Raw genomic sequence first — 14,929 nt, 5'->3', positions numbered from 1 at the left:
AGATACTGTAGAATAGATTAGATACATATTGGCCTAGTCAAAGCCCAGACCTGAATCCAAATGACAACTGATTGCAACTTCTGCTGTTCAGATGAGAAAGAATACGAAATATAGAAAACAACAGGTAGTTTTCCAATTAACTTATTAATTCAATTCAGTTTATTTATTCAGCAGAAATTCACAATAAATGGCCTATTAATGTGTTAGAATGGCCTAGTCAAAGCCCAGACCTGAATCCAAATGACAATCGATCGCAACATCTGTTATTCAGATGACAACAAATATTAAATGTTGAAAATAATAACACTTAGTTTTCTGTTTATGTATTTGAGGGAAATTCTCAACAAACTACACAAAAATAATTCCAGTTCATTCAAAAGGATCCCAGTTGATCCCAGTTGATCCCAGTTATGAAACTGTACAGAATTAATTCTGATTTTAGCTCATATTTAACTTAATGTGGTGAATTGGACACCATTTTCTCTTTTTAAAGGCAGAGTGTTGAAGTTGGAGGAAAAGACTCGGCCTGTCTCTGGTAACTGTATATTCAATCAGCTGTTTGATTGGCCAATGACCGCCCGCGCGCCCGCGCCGTGTCGCGCGCGCGTAAATCACAGAGATGCGGAGAATGCTGAGAGAATGTTTCTTTAAGACCCATTACCTTCCGATCCGGCAGAGGGGGAGTCTGTGTGGTAAGGTGGCGACTCGTCTCTCCCTGCCTGCGCCCTCCGCGCCTCCCGCCTCACGAGTGGGGGGAAATAACGCGAAGGCTACTTTCGGAGAGCGGCGCTCACACCGAAATGGATGGATAAGGGGTTTCTAAAAACATTTATTTATTTATTTTTTAATTCCAGCATCAAACATGGACACTCCAGACTCCCCGTGATGACTGTGGTAAGGATGCAACTTCACACCGCCCCATCGCAACCCAGTTTCTGTTGACAAGAGAGGAAAAAAAAGAGAGAGGACATGCAGAAGAGAAATGTGCACGTACTGGTGAATGCATGTGAAGCCGCGGAAGGCAGGCGGTTCGGTCTGTGCATGTATGTGCGTGTTGGAGGGAGTCTCGGCTCGCATCAGACCAACTGTGCAACGTTCGCTGCTTTTGTCCGCGTCAGGGATTGACAGGTGTGTTGGCAACACTGAGACAGCAGCATTTATTTAGGGCACACTCCCTTTGCATCCAGTCAGAGAGGTGATGGGTTTGTTAAAGACAGGGCGGAGGGGAGGAGAGGAGCAGGGCTCCGGAACATCACCAGGAGATGCCTCTGAATGCTGGCCTACTAGAATGTGTTGCTTGTAATTAATCATGGCTGCAACTAAGCTCTTTGCCACTGGGAGCTGGGCAATTACACCACCCAGTTCGAGCTGCCGCTGCCTCTGTGGGGTTGTTGTTGATTGTTGTTGGTGATGTTTTATTTGCCGGACCAGAACCGAACCGCATTCCGGCTCCTTCCTGTCGTTTAGTGCAAGGATGGGCAGGAGATCCCTCAGTTATACATCCAACAAGATTCCCATAGGGACGGAGTTTTGCGCGTGCGCGCTCGTGCGCTCCTCACCAAATGGTCTTTCCTCCTTCCATCCAGACATGGAGGTGCAGCAGATCAGTCGACATGTCAGCTGTGTGATGTTCCGGGATCCAGGTGCTTCTCATTCCAGCCTCCTCAGCCCGTCTGCCGTCTTCCGAACCCGCTTACTGATTCCAGTGATGCGTTTCTGGCTCCGCAGGGGCGCACCGCTCCATACTGGGGGCGGATGGGGGGCGGACAGGACAGAGAGGGAGGGGAGGGGGGAGGACGGGGGCTGATTATTAGTCGATCTGCTTCTATTGAAATGCGATTACTACCGCATTTCAGGCGCACCGTGAACGTGATTTAACGTTACAGAGAGAGGCCGCCTCAGTGTGGAGCTTCCTGCTCGCTCCCCCGCCCCAGTAACTGGTGGAGGAGCGTGTTTCTCTCTATCTCATTCTCTCTTTCTCTTTCTCTCACCCACCAACACACACACACGCACGCACACACACACACAAACAAACACACAATCACACAACTGCACAAGCAGCAACATCACAGGCACAGCAGACGCTTTCCTTCTTACCCACACGGTGGATTTAATAACATAAAGCTCTTCTTAATAACAAGACCTGCTCTGTGCAGCTCTTCTGTCAACTTCTGGATAGGATGCATGACTGAATGTGATGATGATGATGATGATGATGATGATGATGATGATGATGATGATGATGATGATGATGATGATGATGATGATGATGATGATGATGATGATGATGATGATGATGGTGTGGACAACTATGCCATAAAATCACATGTGCTCGCCCACAGTCAGAAAAACATTCCTGTTCAGCAGGATGCACACTGACTGCTCCACGTTTACATTACAACCACAAACTTATGTTTCTCACTGGGTTTTTATGTGACAGATAAACACAAAGAAGTGAATAATGACATGATGTTCAATTAGCAAATGAAAATCTTAAAATTCTGGTGAGAATTAATATGCAAACCCTTCAAAAATTATAAAAACTGGTTCTTGAAAAGCCAAAACTGTCAGTAAATAGATCTTTAGACATGTTTAGATTTTATGTTTGTTTTATTATTTTTTTTATTCCATAGCTTCATTTTGTGTTTTTTATTTCTTCTGTTTTTAATGTGCTTTAGCACCAACCTGCCAATGGGACTAGAAATGAAAATTAGCCAAATTAAAAATAAAACTTTAAAATCATAAAGCACTGTACAATAAGTATTTATACAAAGAACAAAAGAAGAAGAAACAGTAAAATCATCACATAAAAGCTTGAGATTTTGTTTTACTCTGAAACACCTAAATAAAAAAAAGAAACTACAATCAGATGTTTTCAGATTTTAGCTTATTAGTAAAATGATTCCTGTGTGTATAATTTAATATATCATTTAATGTTACCTGAGGTATCGGCTTATGAATCCAAATGATTAAATTCATGTGTTTCCAACACTTCAGTTGTGACTGGTGTATAAAGTCCAGCACTGCTGACAGCATTACAGGCTTCTGCATGTAACACTGTGATGTGATGCCATCTGTGCACCAAACCCTCGCTGCTAAATATGGTCCAGTCTCCGGGAACGATCGCAACGACTCCACAGAGTCAATGCACCTTAAAGCAGGGGTATTCAAAGTGCGGCCCGGGGGCCATTTGCGGCTCTCTGAACAATTCTGGGGCGGCCCTTCATTACATTTCAAGGATAGCATAAAACTGGTTTGCTGGTTAAAATCTTAAAATGTACAACACAGAGTATTCATCCAGGGTTTTGCTTTGAATTTAATTTATTTTTTACGGGGTCCAAAAACCGAGCCAGAAACTGTTTCTGTCGCTAAAAAGAGACAAAATATCCAGAAAAAGATGAAAAATGTTGTTTTTGATTTACTGTTTTGTTTTTTTTAATCTGGCAAACCCGAAACACCCTTTTTTGTTTTACGTCAACAAAGAACTACAAATATCTGACTGCTTTGCTTATTTAATCAAAATATTGTGTGTTTAGATTATTTAGCGAGTAAAAATAACAAAATAAAATTGTTTTTGCGATTATAATGATACGTTTTGTGGCCCTCAGAGTAGTTGCAACTTGACATTGCCATGAAGTTTGGACACCCCGGCCCTGAAGCCTCATGTAGCTTTCAGATTAGCTCAAGAACAGAAACGGGGATCTTTAAAAACTGGGTTTTTATTGCTGAACAGCTTTGCTCAGGCCATACATAACATCAGATGCACTGGAGTAAAGACTGGAGCGCTGGAGGATTCCTGTTTTCACCAATAAATTCTGCCTGAAGTCTGGAGTCTGGGTTTGGGCGTTCATGTTCCTGCCTGAGTTAAATGTAAAATTTGATGTGAAGGGAATTATAGTGAGGGGCTGATCGTCAGGTTGGCAATATGTCAGCACAACAAGACGCTGCGGCTGCACCAATCGATCGGCTCCGATTCCCTTAAAACTTTTGCAAAAATATGTTGATTTTGTATTTGTTAAAACTGTCACCACTGTGTGATGGCATAGTTACTTTGAAAAAGTAACTTTAATCGGATTACTGATTACTCCTTGAAAAAGTAACTTAGTTATATTACTGACTACTTGATTTGGAAAGTAACTAAATTACACTAAAAGTAACTTTTTAGTTACTTTCAGCAGCTGCTAACAACAACGCTCCGCCTCATGTGAAAATCACATTGAGCTTTTCCAATGCTTAATTGTAAGCTATTTCATAATGGTAACATCAACAATGTGTCTCCACTTCTAAATGCTCTTCTGGAAGAATGGTAGAAAATTAACACTCCTTTTGAAAATCTTCCTACAATAATTGAAACATAAATTTGCAATTTCTGGTTTACTGCCTTCAACAAACTAAAAAACCTTTTAAAGACAAAGCTATTGCTTAATGAGGACACTACAAGTTGTTGTTCTGTCCTCCACCCTCTCTTTCATTACACATCCATAAACACAGAGGTCATGACCTCCCAGCTGACGCTTCACTCCAAACTGCAGCCTGCACAGTAATGTTGGTCTGGACTGATTCAGCTTTGCTTTCCCAGAGAAGCCTCGTCACTCGGCACGCTGAAACACCGAGAAGAGTTAGCATGAATGCAAAGCGTTGCTGAAAGACCTCTTACACCGTTTCCCTGTTTGCAGCCTGTTTTCCAATGAAGTGCTTATGCAACAATCAGTGAATTCAGGTTTAGTGACAAAGATTAAATATCTTCTTAAAATTCTCATTTGAATCTCCTTGTCAGATTGTATCAGATTGCTAAGGCATGTTGTTGTTATATCTTCTTCTCACTAGAGTAGCGGAAGAAAACCTTAAAAAATGAAGAGAAAATTAATTAATTAAAATATAAATATTAATAGAAGGATAATGGACACTTTTAAATTTTAGTCCACCCACAAAAATATTATCTACAGTCAATACCTCAGCTTGAATATAAGATTCAAATGGTCCTCTCTGCGGTAAAAATGCAGAAGTCAGTTGAGTTATTGTCTCTCTTGGAGACCTAACAAACCGGCTTCCTTCTGGGGCTTTAAAAGCACTCTGGTGACTCCAGTCAGGCTTTAATTCATCATACTGGTAAAGAATGGCTTCTAACAAGTAATTTAAATTTCAGCATTTTTACTCTGAAACACATTGGCCTCAGTGTCATTGAGCTCCAATTTCTCTGACAACTAGACTGAGAATATTTTATGTAAACTCTTAAACTAAATACCATTGTCTTAAAAAGGGTATTTTTAAAATTCTGATCTATTTAAGATATAACATAATTTTGGAAGAGGTTTTGTAAGTTTGGTGCTTTGGTCTCAACTAAACCTTTTTTGTTAACAAAGTCTTCCAAATTAATTTTATTTGTTGTTTTATTTATGTATTTTGGATATTAAAAATGATTCCAGTTCCAGTGTCAAATGTTCATTAGATTTAAAGTTGACTAATATTTCACAATGTGCTCTTGCATTATTATTTTGCCATTACCATAATTTCACTTGAACATGGTCTCAAAATAACAATATTATTGTTTCTCGCAATAACTTCTGGAACAATTTATCTTCCAAGAAAATTTGTTACTGTGACCGGCCGAGTCTTTCTCTAACTACATTCTTGGTCAACTTCTCAGATGCAGTTGGATAATGTTTACAGATGTGTAATAAATCCAAATAAATCATCAGGCTGAACTTTTCCTGTAGTTGTACACGCTGAGTTTTTGTAACACTCTCAGCAACAGAAGCTGCTTTTAAAAATCAGCACTAAGCTTCTTTTGTTGCCCGGAACGAAATTATTATAAAAACATTGCCAGCTTGTGGTTTTTACAGATCAAAGACCTCTTCTGCTTTTGATTTCCCTTAAACCATTTCTTATTCATTAATTCTGTCACATTACAGTGCTTGACTCAACATCACGTCACTTCCTTCCTCCTCAAATTCCCCTGAAAGCTTCTGGGAAAAGCAGACGCTTTAAAAAGGGAGTCAACTATAAACGCCTAACCTAAGCAAATGTTGTGGGAAAATCGTGGCTGACAAAGCTGCTGCTTGCTGACTGTGAATATTATGTTGGAACATTTTTTAAGTCCAAATATTGTCACTACAGTTTGCCTGCAGTGAAGTCAGATGCTTCATATCTGGACTTATCATTCATTTTAATTAATTTCAATAGTATTCTGACTTAATTTTTTTTAATGGAATTATTAGAGCAAAATTCTGATTTATTTAAGCACATTAAATAGATCCGAATTTATATTTATTATAGTTTATATTATATAACATAATTTTAGAAGAGGAAAAAATAAACAATTAGAAATAATGATATAGAAATGAGCTTAAAAGGTTACTATTGTTCTGGTGTGTCTTTAAATGATAAAAGTCATGCCTTTAAATTATGGATTTGCAGTGAAGGCTGTCACGGAAGGGGCTGAATACAAATGCACACCGCACTTTTCAGATTCATTTTAGTACATATTTGTGAAAATCATTCGTTCCTTTCCTTCCACTTCACTGTTATGCATTTCTTTATACTTGTCCTCCACATAAAATCCCAACAAACTCCACCAGTTTGTGGCTTTAATGAGGGAAAACTGGAAAAACGTTCCAGTTTTTGTGAGCACTGTAACTGAAATATAGACAGCAATTAACATGTAAAATACATTTGTTTTTTAAGATGAACTTTGCTTTATGAGAGTCAGCTGTTTCTACAGTCATAAATAGATTGGCTGTCGTCATATTTTCAGAATTTTGACTCAAGTTTTTCAGAAAAACAACAACCAGGACGGATTATAACGAAGATTTAACTGTTAATGTTCTGGCTCCGGTCGGATAACAACTAAGAAATCGTAAGATATGCTACACCGTAAGAATAAATGTTTACTTCCGCAAACACTGAGCTCTTCTTCTACTTTACAGCGGTTGACAAAACACTGAGCACGCTCTCTATGTGTGACGTTACTGCGCCCTCTACTGCGCATGCGGGAACTTATAGGTCGTTTGCGGTTCAACTGGAGACAAGTCACTTATATTTGGAAATGTGAACGACCACGGTAAAAAAGAAAAAAAAAAAAAAATCCGATTTGAATCGGGAGTCACTTCAGGCTGCAGTGTGAACGTAGCTAAAAACAATAAATTATTGAGTTAATTTACTACCAATAACTAATTTCACAAAGAAAAAATACATTATGTAGATTAATTACACACAAATTGATGTTGTAAAACCCCAAATGCCTGTTAATTGCAATAATTTTCTTCTTGCAGCTAATACAGCTAATAAAAAAACATTTAAGATTAGAATATTACACCAGACCAATTAAAAAAATCTATTTTGACTAAAGAAATGTGATGTTAATAAAAATAATGTTAAATGACTGCCCATATGTTCTTTTTAATCTAAAATGTTACAGAATTTGAACCAAATTTGATCCAGAAGAACATATCCTGTTATTGTTATGCTGTATGTATATATATTTTTGTACAGTTTTGGCTTAATTACTACTCTGAGTGTTCTGTCACGCTTTTGTAGAATCTGTATACTCCATTTACGATTATTTAATTACACATTATGTAACGATTACTTGACTAATCAATTCATCACAATTAATCAGATTAATTGCTTCAGTCCTAATTTGCACACTCCTGTTTCTGTCATCCTGCAGACCTGGAAGGTTTCCAGGCTTAGGAATGCTGACTGTCATTTTTTTGCAATCTGAGATCCTGAAGCACGACAATAGAAGTATATTAGAATTAGAATCGCTACTTTTTTAAATATAATTTAGGTTTTTACTAAGATGTTAATCTATTAGTTTCTTTTGAGCAAAATTCTGAGTGGAAGCAATCATCTAGTAATTCTGCCAGCTTCCTCTGTCGTACGTCATTCTGTCTTTGTATGTTGTTCTGTCCTTTCTTATTTGTGTGTTGCAGTTCTTTTGAAGTATCTGCTAGCTGAGCTAATGCTACGCTTGCTCTGTTTTGCAGCTCTTCCTGCTGGTGCTGTGAGTAGCTCTGTGGAAACCATTTAAAGCGACAGGCCCACCTTTGTCCCTTCCTGGTCCTTAACCCTTTCCCTTCCATGTCCCTGGCCAACCCTAGATACCCCCTGGAAGGGCATCGCTGCGTTATTTGCCGCATGAACATTCGGATCATTTCCCATGTAGGTCAGGACTTTGTGATGGAAGACTAGTAAGCAAAGAGAGCAAACACAACAGCAATAAACTCAAGAAGAAGTGGATGTAGAGACAACCAAAGGGGTGCTATTTTTGGAAGATGTAAAGATTTATATTTTATACATCTAACTTTTAGTACGAGCAAATAAAAAAAACCAAGAGAGTTTTTGCACGTACAATCCCCCCATTAGGTTTCTTCACTAACTCCACTCTCACGCCGTGGTCTCATGATGATGTGCGAGGTGATGCCCACCATATCTGAGGATGGGCGCAGCAGCAGCGGCGGAGGCCCCACCTCTCCGCCCGGGGCCGGGGTGGCCGGGGGCCCCGCCGGAGCCATGGGCGGAGGGGGATTCAGCAGCAGGGAGCCCAGGGGGGACGAAGGAGGCAGCACGGGGAACCTGGAGTCTCTGATGGTCAACATGCTGACGGAGAGGGAGAGGCTGCTGGAGAACCTGAGGGAAACGCAGGAGAGCCTGGGCACGGCACAACTCCGCCTCCGCGAGCTCGGCCACGAGAAGGAGTCGCTCCAGAGGCAGCTGTCCATCGCTCTGCCCCAGGTAAGGCGCTGGTTCGGATGGATGGGAGAGGTAGAGCCTTACAGGGGCAGCATTATGTGTTTTCCAGGCACAAAGTGCCACTTTATCAGTTGTTATAAAAATGTTGCAAAATACAAAATCTTACCAAGTATTTTAGGTTTGGTTTCTAGTGCAAATATCTTAGTACACTTGAAATAAGACAAAACTCACTCAAGAAGTCATCACAACATGGCTCCTCTATTAACCCTTTAACAACGTTTTTACCAGCATTGCTCTGGGAAGTAGCTCCTATAATGAGCTCAGATGTGCAGTTCAATCAGGTGTTTGCTAATTGCTACTGGGTAGTCTAAAGGAGCTGATGGGGAAGAAGCTATGCCTCCAAGTTAGAGCGAGGCCCACCTGGGTGTTTTGCACAGGTGAATGGTTGCCATGGTGATTAAAGGATTTCTCAAACGTGTGAAAGAATGAAAGCAAGACTTCAGGTATGATTTTGTTGAAGAAATAAAATTATAACATGATGTAAAGCTCAAAGTTTTAATATTTTTTAAGCACAGTTGGTCAACTGGTGGACTGCTGAGGCGACCTATGACCCAGATTGGCTGGATTTATGGGGGAAACCCCACACTGTAAAACATTAGAAGGTGGTTTAACGTGAAAATGAAAGTCCACCTGCTGCCTTGAAATTGCAATTTAAGTCAACAAGAAAATTATTTTGGCTTTAACTTAGAAATTAAAGTTCATAAAGTTGTTTTAACAACAAGAGACAAGTTGTCTAAACATTGTTTTTTAAGTTCATTAATCTCGAATGCTGCAATTTAAACCAAATAATTATTTCACAAAATGCAAGAAAAAAACTGCTCTCACCCAGTTAAAGAGACACATTTCTCTATTATTCTACTCACAATATCAAGTTAAAATAAATATTTATTTTACTGTAGAATCATTTTATTCAAATCACATGAACCAAATTTCTGATCTGATGATGAATTTTACTGAACATCTGAATGAATTGAGCTCAGAAACATTCAGTGTGATCAGGACATTATCCTCAAGCTTTGCAAACTGTCAGCTGCATTAAAATAAACATTTGCCTTAATAACACCAGAGTCACATCAAAGTAACGCTCTTCATCTCAGGATACAAAAACACGCCGCTAAGCATTCTGGGAAATAGTTCCCACTCCTGTCTTTTTCTTCTTTCAGTTTTTTAAGTGCTAACGTAAAAACTTTTGTTTATTCAACTCTTGACTGACAAAATGAATGAAAGGTTAACACAACTTACTGCTCTAAGTTTATCTTTCACAAACTCAAACATTTAGGTTCAAAATCTAAAACTCATTAAATTTATTTGACATAAAGAGTAGACAACTGTAGACAACTAAATGCAGCTCAAAAATTTTACAGTATGTCTGATTAGAATGATAAAAGGACTTTAGATGAAAAAGTGATGCAAAGACAGATAGACTGAGATTCCATAGAAAAGACAAGGAGACGATAAAGGCCAACTGAGAAGCTGACCCCGATCCAAACAAGAAACAATCCCATAAGGCCCATGGCCAATGAACCCACTGCGTCACCATCTGCATGCATCTCTCTCCGTCTTACTCTCCTCCCTTTCAAACACAAACGAGTTATATTTATCTGCTTAACTCTGTTTCTAACCATAAATCAGGCCGGTGCACACACCTGAAACACGCGAGGCGTCTTTACGAACAGCCGCCGGCGCTAAGCTGCAGCCGTAGGCGTGTTTTATGGAGACGTGAATGACAAATGACCACATATGGTGCAGGGCTTTGGAAAGATCACGCAGGACGCGGCGTCCTGTTTGCATCCGGGCGCTGCAGATGTATTCCCAGTGGTGTCATAAACGCCGTTTGATGCTTTGTTTTGGGGGTCTCTGCCGAGCGCCGCGCCGCCGGCCCGTTGTGTAACAGCGTGATGTAATCTGTCCATGAAGAAGAGTTCACCGGGAGAATCTGTGTCAGTGATTCACCTAATTGTTATGTAGCTTTACATCATGTACAACCTACAGCTTTAGTCTCCGGAGTCTCGCTAAACGTGTTTCTGGGAGCCTTTTAGTTGTGTATATTTTTAGCTTTTTTTGTGTGAATCCTTGAAGCAGCCAATTATACTTAGTTTTGCAGAAATCACAATTTATTTATTGTTTTTTTGTATACCTTGCTCTGTCTCATTGCAGCCTAGCCACATTTAGAGTAATACATACATACATTCAGTCTGTTTGTTTTCCGGCTCCTGACTGCAGTGTGTGTGTGTGTGTGTGTGTGTGTGTGTGTGCGTGTTTCACAGGAGTTCGCTGTGTTGACTAAGGAGCTGAACGTTTGCCGGGAGCAGCTTCTGGAGAGGGAGGAGGAAATCGCTGAGCTCAAGGCGGAGAGAAACAACACACGTGTAAGATGTTTAGCGGCCATTTTGGCTATTAGCGCCATAGCGGCCTCTGACTTCGCTGCTCACCCCGCTGTGGCTGTGTGGCTGTGAAGCCGCCTGTTTCCTAATTATCTCGTCTTTTGCCCATTCACATTCTAACTCTACTTCCTTCTTTGTCTTCCTATGTTTTTATTTTTCCTCTTTCTGTGTTATTTTAATTTCTTTTGTAAAACTGTTCCTTAAACGTTCTCCTTTTCCCACATGACAAACTTTAAACGTGTCTTAGTGCCAGTCTCGGATTAGGGACCAGCATTTATTGTGAAAAAATTATCATAAAAACTTTGATTCATTGTTATTATTGATGGATAATAATAAAAAACACAGGAAATAGGGATGCACCAATAAGAAAATTTGGGCCAATATTGATGTCCGATACAAATATTTTTGTTGTGGCCGATAACCAATATTTGCCAATATTATTTTATTATTTCACTACCGGAAAAACCCCCAACCAGAAACAGATAAAAATAAATATCGGTTGTTCATATCGGCCCAATTTTATTTGTCGGATTGATACCGATAAGTCAAAAAAAATTACTCATATCGGCCGATACCGATGTTGGTGCTGATATATTGTGTATCCCTAATTGGAAATACTATTTTTGATATTTTCTCCCTTGCAAAAGGAGATGCTTCATTGGATTTAGGTCTGGACTTTGACTGAGCCATTCTAACACATGAACATGCTCTGATCTAAACTGTTGGATTGTGCTCAGGTTGAGGGTTCCTCTTAGTTTTTCTGCTGGAACGTACATCTTCGACTTTCCATCAACTGTGACCAGCTTCCCCACAGCATGATGCTGCCACCACCTTGTTTCAGATGATAATTTACTTATTAATATAAGCAATGGATCTCTGCATTCTGACTCCGTTTAACAAACACAGTGGCTTGCACTGTATTTTATCTAATGCTACTTTTAATTTTAATTTTATTTAATTTATTTGGTAGGGAAAATGCATGTTAATTAACATTTTTGTAAATGCATCAGAATCAGCCAAGGTGGTACTTTTCACCTGTTGTCTCTGGACCAGGCTAAAACGATTTAACATCATAAATAAATTAGCAAATAAATACAAAAAATGTAATCAATGCAAACAGTACTTGCAAAACAAGGAAACTAAAACATAATTATTATAAAAGTATAAAAAGTAAATTAAAAATAGCAGTAGGAGAAGGTCCTTATTATTCAAAATGTTGATAAATGTAATGTGTTATGAGTCTTTAAGGTTTTTCTAAGTGAGATTTTACATCCACTTTCAACCACGTTTCAATTTTGCATTTATTTGTGAAGGTTTGTCTCATAAAATCCATCACATAATGTTGTTGTTATTTGATAAAATGTGAGAACATTTACGTGGAGTGAATAATTTGCCCGGCCCGGTTCCTCCTCTCATCTTCTGAGCTGCGACGTTTCCTGATGTTCTCTTCCCTCTCCCCCTACATCCTGCAGCTGCTGCTGGAGCACCTGGAGTGTCTGGTGTCCCGCCACGAGCGCAGCCTGAGGATGACGGTGGTGAAGAGGCAAGCCCAGTCCCCTGCAGGCGTGTCCAGCGAGGTGGAAGTCCTCAAGGCTCTCAAATCCCTGTTTGAGCACCACAAAGCCTTGGACGAGAAGGTGGGTCAATGCAGCGGTGAAATATATTTGCTTTCCTTCCATCTTCCAGCAAATCATCCAGGCTTACCCTACTTTCCTTCCTGCTCTCATTAAAGTTAGTGTGGAGATGCTCTGAAGGTGCCTGCGTGCTGCCTGACCTTAAATGAAGCATCAACCAAACACGGCATCTAGCTACTGGAGGATGGAGAGAATTTAGTCAAAGAACAAAACAGGAATATGAAAAAATTATTATTTAACAAGCCCAATAGGACAGTCTCAGTCTCAACCATTTACATAAAAAGATAAACTTTTAATTTGAATAAATTCATTCAGTGGGTAAAAACATTTGTGATCAGAGTGTTTAGAAACTTTAAATTAGTTATGATTTTTTTTTATTTACCTGCATTTTTAATATGACTTGACACAAAGGCCAAATTTCTCTTTGCTCTTTTTCAAAACCAGGAAGACAGGAGAACATGTCTTTCAAATTAGAGCCGGTGCGTTATTAAACTTCAGACGGCAAGAAACGACTAAATTAAGTAAACATTAAGTAAGTGATTACAGCTGTTAATGTCGATATGTCTCATAAATAATATTAAGATTAATGCTGGCGAATGTCACAATAATGAAATTACTTCTGAACTTAAATGTTCTTAATGTCTTTCTGCTTTGGGTTTATTGTAAACACTAGATTATTAGTAGTCCATCCAGTGCCTGATAAAAAATATTATTCCCTATTTTCATCAGGGCAGCAAAATTTTATTTAAAAAGTTGATTCTGGCCAAAAATTTCAACCAACTTTGTTAGTGCTGTTTCTTAGTAACTTTACCACCACTTTGTCTTTTAGTTGTTGTTATGCCGATTTAAACAGCAAGCATCATCAAATATAGATCATTGACCAAGTTGTTTCTTTGCCATGTTGTAAAATCAAAAAATGTTTTTAAACCAAATTTGATTTAATATTTTTATTGATTTTTCCCCCCTCACTCTTTTCCTAACAAAAATACTTCGAAATAACAGCAAATATCTTAAAATGCCGCCTTCTATTTAAATCATTCTGAGTTGAGCTGAATTTAAAGTGGAAATAAATAGAAGTTGTAAAAACGCTGGTGAAACACGTGAGTTTATCCGCCTTTACTCAACTGTCATGGCTCCTGAGGTTCCTGCTTAACATAAAGTTCAGCACCACGGCGGCCATCTTACCTGGGTCATTGTGTATTTTCCCCATCAGGTTCGAGAGCGGCTCCGTGTGGCCCTTGAGAGGGTGTCCATGTTAGAAGATCAGCTCGCAGCATCTTCTCAAGAGGTAAGCTCAGATACAAACCAACTCCTCCAACTCCTTTAGCGTGATCATTAATCCGAAGTTTCTGTTTGGACTTTTTGTCTTCCTCTTTTCAGGTAATCTCTTTAAGAGACCAAATTAAAAGACGTCAACAAGGGGTGGACGGCGGGAAAGATGTAAGGGAGGGTTTTCTGCATGTTGGTTCCAGTTGTCTTTGTGTACGTGTTAGCAAAGTAGATTTTGGGTACCATGGTGTGTCAGTGTGATTTTCCACCTCTTCCGAAGTTTAAATAAAGATCCAAACTCATTATTATTATTTTTTTGTTACTCATTTTTTTTGCTGTTTCGTCCTCGTTCCAGCGGCTCCCCAACGGGCCCTCGTCTGGGCTGGAGGACGGGGAGCTGGAGAGGCAGAGGGAAGGGGAGATAGAGCGGCAGAAAGCTGAGCTGTCCCAGCTGAGGGAGAGGCTGGCCCTCATGTGCCGACAGGTGAGTGTGCCTCATGTTGAGCCTCAGAGGAGACAGGTTTCCAGCTCTCTATAGCAGGGATGCCAACTTTTAATTAACATTTTCTACGTTACTAAAAATAATTCTAGGTGCCATGACGGACGTCGAAAATGAGGGACGGGAGTATTGAACAGAGCGTCTGAAATTGTTTTCCAAAGTTGTTTTATTCATGGTTTCTACTTGTTTCAGTCAAGCTAATTTGTCTGTGAACGTAACACACCTGAGTGGGGCTCATAGGCGGCGGGATTGGCAAAAGTTGTAAACAGCTAGCTTAGAAACCGACCCATACCTCCTCCCTCCTGACGTGTTCATCAAAATACTTTACCTGAATTCCCAGCACATGATTTATGTCACTATGTCATAAACAGAGTTTCCCTTTACTCCGC

At 39.6% G+C, this 14,929-nt stretch overlaps 1 protein-coding gene and 1 long non-coding RNA gene across 6 annotated transcripts in view; one reads left to right on the top strand and one right to left on the bottom strand.

Moving 5' to 3' along the window:
- Positions 1 to 623: 623 nt before the first annotated feature.
- Positions 624 to 14,929, top strand: part of LOC122823612 (liprin-alpha-3-like) — a 33,510-nt gene continuing 19,204 nt past the window's right edge. Inside the window, exons 1-7 of one of the 5 annotated variants that reach the window (XM_044103415.1) lie at positions 624 to 894; positions 7,989 to 8,736; positions 11,022 to 11,123; positions 12,611 to 12,775; positions 13,986 to 14,060; positions 14,153 to 14,212; positions 14,397 to 14,525. In XM_044103415.1, the coding sequence (XP_043959350.1) occupies positions 8,404 to 8,736; positions 11,022 to 11,123; positions 12,611 to 12,775; positions 13,986 to 14,060; positions 14,153 to 14,212; positions 14,397 to 14,525 (864 nt within the window). In that variant the 5' untranslated portion in view covers positions 624 to 894; positions 7,989 to 8,403. Of the gene's footprint in view, positions 895 to 975; positions 1,129 to 7,988; positions 8,737 to 11,021; positions 11,124 to 12,610; positions 12,776 to 13,985; positions 14,061 to 14,152; positions 14,213 to 14,396; positions 14,526 to 14,929 lie in introns of those variants that run through there. The other 4 variants (XM_044103413.1, XM_044103410.1, XM_044103412.1 and 1 more) reach the window with 4 other exon arrangements.
- LOC122823613 lies at positions 12,622 to 14,053 on the bottom strand. The gene is made up of 3 exons (XR_006369361.1): positions 13,958 to 14,053; positions 12,843 to 12,949; positions 12,622 to 12,762 (listed from the first exon to the last, which is right to left on the bottom strand). It is a non-coding gene; the product is annotated as an uncharacterized LOC122823613 (long non-coding RNA).

The sequence above is a fragment of the Gambusia affinis genome, linkage group LG20, assembly GCF_019740435.1.
Source record: "Gambusia affinis linkage group LG20, SWU_Gaff_1.0, whole genome shotgun sequence".
In the NCBI taxonomy this organism is placed as follows: domain Eukaryota; kingdom Metazoa; phylum Chordata; class Actinopteri; order Cyprinodontiformes; family Poeciliidae; genus Gambusia; species Gambusia affinis.
This window is presented reverse-complemented; position numbering and strand designations above follow the sequence as displayed.